General features: G+C 41.1%; 1 protein-coding gene across 1 annotated transcript in view; it reads right to left on the minus strand.

The window, feature by feature from the left end:
• Positions 1–1,917: 1,917 nt before the first annotated feature.
• The window catches only part of LOC122630635 (zinc finger protein 608-like), a 176,425-nt gene continuing 168,607 nt past the window's right edge, over positions 1,918–9,735 (minus strand). The window contains exon 5 of the mRNA XM_043815354.1: positions 1,918–6,093. Within this exon, the coding sequence (XP_043671289.1) occupies positions 2,942–6,093 (3,152 nt within the window). The 3' untranslated portion in view covers positions 1,918–2,941. The remainder of the gene's footprint in view (positions 6,094–9,735) is intronic.

Below are 9,735 nucleotides of genomic sequence, written 5' to 3' on the forward strand. Positions count from 1 at the left end.
CTCTCTCTCTCTCTTTCTCTCTTTCTCTCTCTTTCTATATCTATCTCTCTCTATCTTCTTTTCTCCCTCTTCTCCCCCCCCCCCTCTCTCTCTCTCTCTCTCTCTCTCTCTCTGGCAGTGGAAAGCTGTATTAAAATACACTTGGTCGATTAAGTTTGTCATTTGCATTGTGAACATCGCGAAACGCGAAGCGTAGTCTGTTTTTTCTTTTTTTGAATTTTTGTTTCCTTTTTCTTTTTTTTTTTTTTCTTATTTTTATTTCAATGAAACTAAACAAATGTTATTATTTTATCTAATCGTTTGTCAATGATCATCGAAAAAATGTTGTCATTAAATGCCATTTTACATTACTTTAATAATGCATGTCGAAATATGTCAAAATTAGCGCAACGCAACGAATCACGTAATTGGTTTATCTGTTTTATTCGTACATACAAGACGGTTTTTGATTTATTGAAAAAAAGAAAATAACGATTGGAAGAAAGAATTTCAATATGGTTGACACGAAGAAAATGTAAGATTATCGTTAGTTCGCATAAATTTTAACTGTTTTTGTTTGTTTAATCTAAGGATAAAGTGATTGCGCTGCGTAGACGCTTAAAAGATTTAGAAAAGGAATTGATGTTAATTAAGATCGAATAGCGAGATAATTACAATTAACTTTTACCGTCTCTCTTTTTCTCTCTTTTTATCTTTCTCTCTGTCTCTCTCTCTCTCTCTGTATTTATATCCTTTTTATCTCAAACAACAGCTTTCACGAGGAAGTCGACCATCGTCCTCATTTCTATTGTTCGTACCATAAAAGCTCTACAACTTCCGATGTAAGTGCGTAACCCTATCATAGAATTTTTCGTACAATGAATTTTAATAATGTATCCGTTAGCGCTAGACGTAGAATAAGCTTCTTCTGGAAGACTACAAAGTCTAACGAAATTTGTATGTATATGTATATACATATATTTACATGTATATATATTTATATATATATTTATATTTATATATTTATATATATATATAACACGTTTCGTTCGAAAAATTAAGGACTATATTTGCTCCTTCGCTCGTCGTTCTTTTATATCGTCCTTTTTTTTATAGTTAATAATAATATTATTATTATTATTATTATTAATATTATATTATATTACTATTATTATTATTAATATTAATATTATTAATCATTATCATTAATATTATCATTAATATTGTTATTATTATTATTGTTATTATTATTAGTATTATTATTATCAGTATTACTATTATTATGACAATTACTATGATTACATACGAGCTTTAAGTGGTTTGTTATTTTTCATCTGGTTTTCGGAAAGTAGCACGATAAATAGTTATCACAGTCTGAACTATATACCTAATCCCTACGCACCCTATGACGGTATACGGCTTATATATGTTTCATTCTTATAACGGCCGCACTTATACTCCAATATTTCCAAAATATTCAGTCCGTTAACTATGCAATATTATTGTATGTATGTATGTATGTATACATGTGTGTATGTGTGTGTATGTATATATGTATGCATGTATGTACTTTGTCGTATAGTAAAAAAGAGAAAAAAAAGAAAGAAAAAGGAAAGATAGAGAGAAAAACAACAAAAAGAAAAAAAAAAGAAACGAAGAAAAAGAATGTAATCGCCAGAGATGCATTAATGATGATGATGATGATGATCATGATGATGATGATAATGATGATAATGATGACCACACGCACGTTCAGGATCGTCGCCATTTTCATCGAAGGAATCTATTACACATATTCGTTTATAGCTTTGATAGTAAGTGTTCGAAACACGTCAATGTCGCTCCTCTTTCCTATTATTTTTTTGGCCTTTTTTTATTTTATTCTTTCTTTCTTCTTTTCTTTTTGTTTTCTTTAGAAAAAATTGTTTCTCTTGTCGATTTTTCGTAATAAAATAATAATAGGTCGGCGAAGGCTATATATCAATATACGCGAATGTTCGTTTCATCTCTTTCGTAAGGAGAAGAAAGCTCTGTTGTTTTTATCTGTTTTCTTTTTTTTTTTTTTTTTCGTGCATTCCTCGTCGTTCTCCTAGTTTATTTCATTTTATTATTTCCTCTTGATTCGCTCGATTCATTTCCATTTTATTTTATTTTATTTTATTTTATTTTATTTTATTTATTTTTTTTTTCAAGCACCAATATGGTGTACACGGTTTACGCGCTCGGAGCGTGCGGCGGACGCTCTGCCGAGAGATTATTCTTTACCCACTTCTCCGTCTATCGCGCGTTTCGTCGTTTCTACCATGAAATAGATATACGATACGATTTTTAAACACTGTCGGTCGAAGAAAATTGTTCATTCCGTCGAAGCGCAGGATATACACGCGAGTCACGCAACGCGACGAACGGTAACATAAACTCACGTAACTTTTTACCGGCTTTTGAGTGATCCCTTTTCTGATCGTTCGTTTGTATGTTTGCGTATTTGTGTATATATATACAAATATAAATATAAAAATATATATATACACATACACACACAAGGCAAGTCAAAAACAGATTACACAAAGTAGTTTTTTACTCTTTGGAATAAGTCATAGTTTTATTCCGTTCATCGAATTGATATTGTCGAGATATATCGAGCTTTTGTCTTTTGAACTGTTAACACAACTTGCCACGATACCTGAATAAGGAGAAAACTATATAGCGCGGTATTCGATCAGACTTGGACAAGTAGTTCTCTCACTTATCGCGACCCTAAACGATTCGAGAGCAACATGTTTGCTTCTCGTTCGGAGACCAGCGTAACGCTGTTTTGATCGAGTTCCAACGATCAAGTAAAGAGAGACACGATCTCCTCGTAACATACAACAGAAGACTCGTTCGACTCGTTGGTCCAATCTGAGTTGGAGTTCGTTATCCGTTCTCTTAATTATCCCGCGGATCGCCGGAAGCCTTACTGTCAGGGTCTGACGAGAGGCTTACCTCCGTAAGGAGCGGGGTACTGTCCCGTTAAGAGGGGATAGCCTAATCCCACATGCGTATGATGATGCGTGTGCACGTGTCTTTGAGGTGGCGGAGATCTGCTGTCCTTTCCAAGGTTCCCGCTACCGGTATCTACCGGGCCGGATTGTTGCTGTTGACCGCCAGGTTGTCCTTGTTGTTTCCCAGGCTGTTGACCTTGACCTTGCGGTGGACCTGGGCCCGCTACCGAGGTCGGTGGTCCACTAGGTGGTCTGGCAGGTGTCGGCCCTGCCGAAGACGGACTGGCAGATGCCGCGGACGTCTTTGGGGTCGGCGACTTCAGGGCACGTTCTTGGAGTTCGTGGATCTTGTGCGCCGAGTAATACTGATTCGCGTGGTGCTGCAAAAGATCGAGGGCCTTGCCACCCGGTGGACGGCTTAGATCCTCCGGTGCGTGATACCTAGGCAACTGATGCAGGTAAGGACTACCCGAGTAAGGTCCAGGCACCAACATAGGACTTAAACCTCTGTAAACTGGATGGCTAGGGTCGAATGGTAGCGCACCGTAATGCTGTGGCTGCATGTATCCCGGATGTATGTACGCGTATTGCGACGTGGGCGGTGGCGGTGGTCCCTGAGTCTCCATGGTAGGCTTCACGCCCTCTTGCTTGTTTTTCGAGTCGTCGTTCTTGCCTAAATCCTGCGGCTTTTCTTGCTTCGGTTGATGCTTCGGACTCGGGGGCGGAGCTTTCGCTTGTTGACTTTGTTTGCTCGACTCTTCTTTTCGCCTCTGCTCTCCGGGATAAAGGTAATACCTCCTGTCGTCTTGTACAGGACCAGGAGGTGGTGGAGGAGGCGCTGCTCTTTGACTTTGCGTGCCGTGGTACACGTGATAAGGACTCATTTGACTCTTCATCTCGATACTTTCCTTCAGTATCTGATGGTTTTCGTGTTGCTTGTCCTTCAAGCTCGGTTGTTGCGATTGCGGTTCCTGCTTCATCTTTGCCTTTTGCTCGTGCGCCTCTTGTTCCTGCACTTGTTGGTTCTGTTGTTGTTGCTGTTGTTGTTGAGAAATCGCTTGCGGTGGCTGATACGGATAGCCAGGAGGCATGTACCCACCGTAACCACCGTAATAGTGCGGCTGCTGTTGAGGTTGAGGCAAGGGTTGGCTCAGTTCCTTCTTTTCCTTCTCCGAGACGACGCTTTGCAAACTCGCCATCGATGGCATTTGCGGTATGTTCAAAGGTTTCATTTCCTGTTTTGGCGTGAGATCGCTCGGTTTCTGATCGACCGACTTGCTGTCCTGAACGCTAGGCACCAAGTAAGGAGGTTGACCGTAATACGGGTACATTCCAAAGTGAGCAGGTAGATGCGTCGGCGCGCTAGTCTTGTTGTCCTTTTCTTGATTCTGTTTCGACTTGTCGGCGGGTTCTGCCTCGAGAACAGGCGCCGCGTCGTCCGATATGTCCGAGTAGGCCGGACTTTGGACGTCTTCCCTCGCGGAGTCAACTATCGGCGCTTCCAAAGGCGAAGGATGCGGACTTCCACCGGGCGATTTTTTCGATTTCTTTTTGTAACCTTGCGGCTTCGGCGTTCGCGGGTCCTTACTCTTATCCTGCTCTGGCATCAGTGCCGCCGTGGGTTTTACTTTGAATTGCGGCATCTTCGTGTGCAGCGAAACGCTTGGGTACTGTTGCATGTGAGATTGTACACCTTGTCCAGGATGTCCAGTCGTCGGAGGCCCGGTTTGTAGGCTCGCTTGCTGCGATACTTGTCCGGTAAGACCTTGAAGACCTGGATGCTGACTCGCCATACTTTGCAAACTTTGTTGTTGCTGCTGTAAAGTTGGCTGCTGAATAACGTGCGCTTGTGCTGGTTGTCCCAGCTGCGTGGACATAGGATGCTGCACGGACTGCAACTGATGTGCCGGCGGCAATTGTTGCTGTACGGACGACTGTAACTGTTGTTGCTGCTGTTGGCTCGATTGCAGCTGAGGCGGTGGTCCGGTTTGTAGAGACTGTTGGGCTTGTTGCAACAACGGATTTTGTTGCTGATGTTGTTGAACTTGAGAAGGTTGAGGAGGTTGAGGTATATTGAGTGGCTGCGGTATGTTTGTACTGGGATGTGGCGAAGGCACGGGCCTGGGAGATTGACTTGGATGAGGACTCGGACTTTGAGGTGGATTCGTCGATGTTAGCGACGGTTGACTTTGTTGTTGCTGCTGTTGTTGTTGCTGTTGTTGCTGTTGCTGTTGTTGTTGCTGCTGTTGTTGTTGTTGTTGCTGTTGCTGCTGCTGCTGTTGTTGGATACTCTGTTGTCTCGAGGAAGGCGGTGCCGCGGACGTAGGAGCAGGTAAATCGTCTTGGCCGAACCTTAAAACGCCAGGCTTGACGATAGCTTTGTCCGAGGTTAAAACTGGCATAGGTGTCTCTATACCAGGAGAAGGTACCCGAGGTGGAGGCGGTGGTGTCTCTGGCGGTAAACTCGTCGCCGGTGGACTCGCCGCTCTGACAGGGGTTCCTTCCGGCTTGTCCGCTGGAGACTTCACCGGCGTGGCTGGACTCGGAGCTTCGATGTTGCTCTCGTCGTTCTCGGACATGCTGGTGATGCCCTCTTTCGTATCGTCGTCGTCCGCGGAACCGTGCGCGTGACTCTGATGATACTTCAGTCCATTTATGTGTTTGTACTTTTTACTACAATTCGGTTCGGGACACTCCAAAAGGACCGGGCTCGCCGGAGGCGAACCACTAGGAGGCGTAGGAGGTGGTGCCCGTCTTTTGTTCTTCTCTTCTTCTTCCGGACCACGAGATTTTCTCTTAGCTGCTGGGTCTGATCTAGGCGGCACAAAGGCAGCCGGACTCGGACTCGCCGCCGGTGAACCCTGAGCACCTCTTCGACCTTTTGCACCGCCATTTCGTAATTTACTGTGCACCGAACTCCTTGTCTCGGTGAAATTACTGAGATCGTTGCCCGGTGTAGAATTTGCTGCTGCCCGGCCACGTTTTCCACGACCTTTAGGCGTACGTGCGTCCAAATCGCTCGTCGGCGAATCGCAAAACCTCGGAGGTGCCCAATCGTGTCGTGTGCAATCCAACAGAGTACCGACGTACGTCTTACCCCGCCACGTTACGTTCACGACCAATACACCTGCAACATAGAGAGTACGTCCCAAATAGTAACGATCGGTAAAGATTCTATTTCAAAGAACATTAGTTCTTCTTTTCCTTTTTTTTTTTTTTTTTTCAATAAAATTACAACTAATCAAATCTATTACACCTGTGTGCTCTAATTAACGCTTAAATCTAAATGGATTAGCAATATTATATGCAGTTATCCGCAATGATCGCTGCTATTAACTGGTCGAGCTCCTATTACAACTTTGTAAGGCTAAATACGATATGACGTAGCAGTTTATCTAAACGACGCGAGAAGAAGAACGAGAGACGCCTAATCTTACTCTGGATGCTGGAAAAACCGGTTCTAAAAGACAGCTTGCTTCTAATATCGACAAATTCCACGAGATCTTTACGCATTGGATAATAAATTTCGTTGCAAGAGTTATATACGTCCCTTTACTTTTAACTCAACCATCTACTGTCCTCGCAAGACTACATTTAATTGAAAGTATGTATGCGATCTTGATACTTGTCGACGCTTAGCCTGAACGAGAATTAATATACCAATGGGCCTGACAACTAATCGATGCCGGCTGTTTCTTAAAGAAGATGCGAAAGTCATCTGAAATCCCATTTGGAATTATTCAAACTCGTTATTATAAATTCGATTTCTATCAACAATTAATCAAAACTAACACTATCGTTAAGATCGAATTTTATACACATTAACAAACAAGTATAACTCGTTATTTAAACAATTGTAATTTCTGAACGAAATTTCTAGTCATTTCTATTCGGTTTAAGAAAGGATTAATCGATTCCATAAAAATAAAATAAAATAAAATAAAAATATTGTTTTTGCATATCGAATGCGTTTTAAAATCGATAACCAAGGGAGAGAACTCTTTTACGTTTTTCGTCGTTTTACATCAGATATCACAAAGGGAAACACATCGTCTAGTTTTTCCCTAGCACGGCTCTAATCTCGAATCGTTTTCGAAAGAAACCCCAAGGCGCTTTTGCTTGATTGAGTCGTTCCCCTCGAGTCGTCTACGTCACTCCCATTTACCGCGAGAAAGATAAACGTATAGCACTGAGCACCGAGAGGAAAGAGGAAGGGAAGAGGAGGAGGAGGAGGAGAGGAGGAGGAGGAGGAAATGATGAAACCGTCCATCCAACCCTCGTCACGCGTCTTTTCAACCTTTCCAATTCTCTCCTCTGGTTCTCCCTCCCTCTTGCTCTCTTCGTTTTCTCTCTTTTCGTGTCAGCTAGTAGCACCTAAGTGACTAAATGCATCTCCATCTACGAGGACGAGAACGGCAAAAACTATTGCGTGACGATGATGTGCTACGTAAATGACGTCAATATTGTCTCGTCAACTTCTCTTCGTGTTATCGAGAGCAAGAAAAAAGAAGAAAAAAAAATATGTATATATATATATATATATATATATATATATATATATATATAACAAGATTACGAGTAGGTTGAAAAGAACGGGAGAAAGAAAGAAAGAAAGAAAGAAAAAAGAAAAACCATGTTCGAATAGCTTTTCATGTAAGACAAGCGATGCTCGAGTTAACTCGAGGTGAATCGATTAAAGGGGTTAATGGAAGCCCCAACAAAAGAAGAGAGAACATCTTTTCTTAGCACCATATCGTGTTATACTAAACTTTCAAAACCACGATAAATCTTTCACATTGCCACTTTTTCGAACCTCTTCTAAACTTATTCATTCTTATCGTGTAATCCGATAGTAGATCGAAGTGTAGGGTAACGAAAGATGTTGGAAATATTATATAAAATGTATGTATGTATGTATGTATACATAAACGTACGTACGTATATATATATATATATATATATATATATATATATATGTAGATATATAGGTCGATGTGAATTCGATTGTTCGGTTATACTTTGGGGTGAACAAATCTTGGCACACGATGTTGGAATGAAGTAAGAGTTTTGCCGAAGAAGAATATAGTGTGTGTATATGTGTATGTGTAGGTGTATGTGTAGGTGTTAGTGATGCTACATCCTCGCTTTGCTGTTAGTATCAGAAAAAGTGAGGACGAGGGATCGAGAGGAGGCCGTAATGGAAGAAGGATGGTGGAGAAGGATCGAAGAAAGAAAAAGAAAAAGAAAAAGAAAAAGAAAAAGGACGAGAGGTTCTCTCTAAGGAAGGTGGAGAAGAACGAGGTGAGAGAGAAAGAGAGAGATTCAAAGGTAGGAGGAGAAGCAAAAAAGAAAGAAAAAAAGAAAAGAGAGATGGAAAAAGAGGAACTTGAAGGAAGAGAGAGAAAAAGAGAGAAAGAAAGGAAGGACTAATGGTGTTCGGAGAGAACCGAAGTGGGATGGAAAAAGATGAACGTATAAAAAGAAAGAAAAAGAGAGAATGAAGAAAGAGAGAGACGAAGGAGAAGTTCTCGATAAAAAGAAATAAAGAAAGAAAGAAAAGAAGGAAGGAAGGAAGGAAGGAAGGAAGGAAGGAAGGAAAGAAGAAAGGAAGAAAGGAAGGAAGGAAGGAAGATGGAGCGTAGGGTGAAATCGTTGGCGGAATAAGGACAGACGATGAGAATACGAACGAGGAGAATGAGGAGAGGATACGGACGAGGATACGTACGGGACTCAAGAGCTCGATTCAAAAGGGGCTTGCTTCCAATAAAGAGAGCCGGGACTATGCAGTTATATAGAACTTTACGTCCTCCCGGTACAATCCCACGCGAAAATTCCCAACGGCTGGTGTATCTCCTAGGAGTAAAGTAAGAAGAAAGAAGAACACGTTCAATGTATGTCTATAACTATAAAACAGAAACGGATATATATACATACATATATATATATATATATATATATATATATATATATATATAAAGCGAGAGAGAAAGAGAGAAAAAGAGAAAGAGAGAAAGAAAGAGAGAGATACGCTTGAGCGATATCGACGAGATATATATGTATGTACGTGTCACGAGGCCGTTATCGGAGGTGTGGTCGGTGTGTTAGGATCATACGGTCGGCTTCTAATCCTAATTAACGCGTTTATCGACAAGGGCACTCGAGCCAAGGTATAGTCCATGTAGAAAACTCGTTGAATTTCGTAAAAGAGGAGGTGGAGCAGTAGGAGGAGGAAAAAGAAGCAGAGGAAGAAGAAAAACTGGATCGTTTCTCTTAAAGCATGTTCCATTTTCACTTAATTAACATACCAATGGAATATGCGAATGCTTCTAACTAGAGCTATAATACAAGCTAGTAATATTCGTCGACTATATATACATACGTTTATAAGTACGTCGTAGGTATCTATTAAATGTAAGAACCTCATTTCCATTATACCAACTTCGAATAATATACCATATGTTTAGGAACGTGTTTGCTTCATGTCAATCTAGAGCCATCGAGAAGTAATTGATATGAATTATCGATCATATCCGGACACCGACATACAGATTATTTTTTAGATTTTATCGAACGGATGATAGAAAAAGAAGAAGAGAGAAGATGAAAGAGAGAGAGAGACGAAAATAGGTTTTAGGCTATTACCAAATCGCTTTTACGGAAACTCGCGGTGACAGGATGGAAAACGCCTACGATATTCGATTATTTTCGAATTCATGGCATCCGGATAAACGTTTATATCGCCATTTTTAGAGAACGCTATACGTATTATTAT

Source organism: Vespula pensylvanica, chromosome 7 (genome assembly GCF_014466175.1).
Source record: "Vespula pensylvanica isolate Volc-1 chromosome 7, ASM1446617v1, whole genome shotgun sequence".
In the NCBI taxonomy this organism is placed as follows: domain Eukaryota; kingdom Metazoa; phylum Arthropoda; class Insecta; order Hymenoptera; family Vespidae; genus Vespula; species Vespula pensylvanica.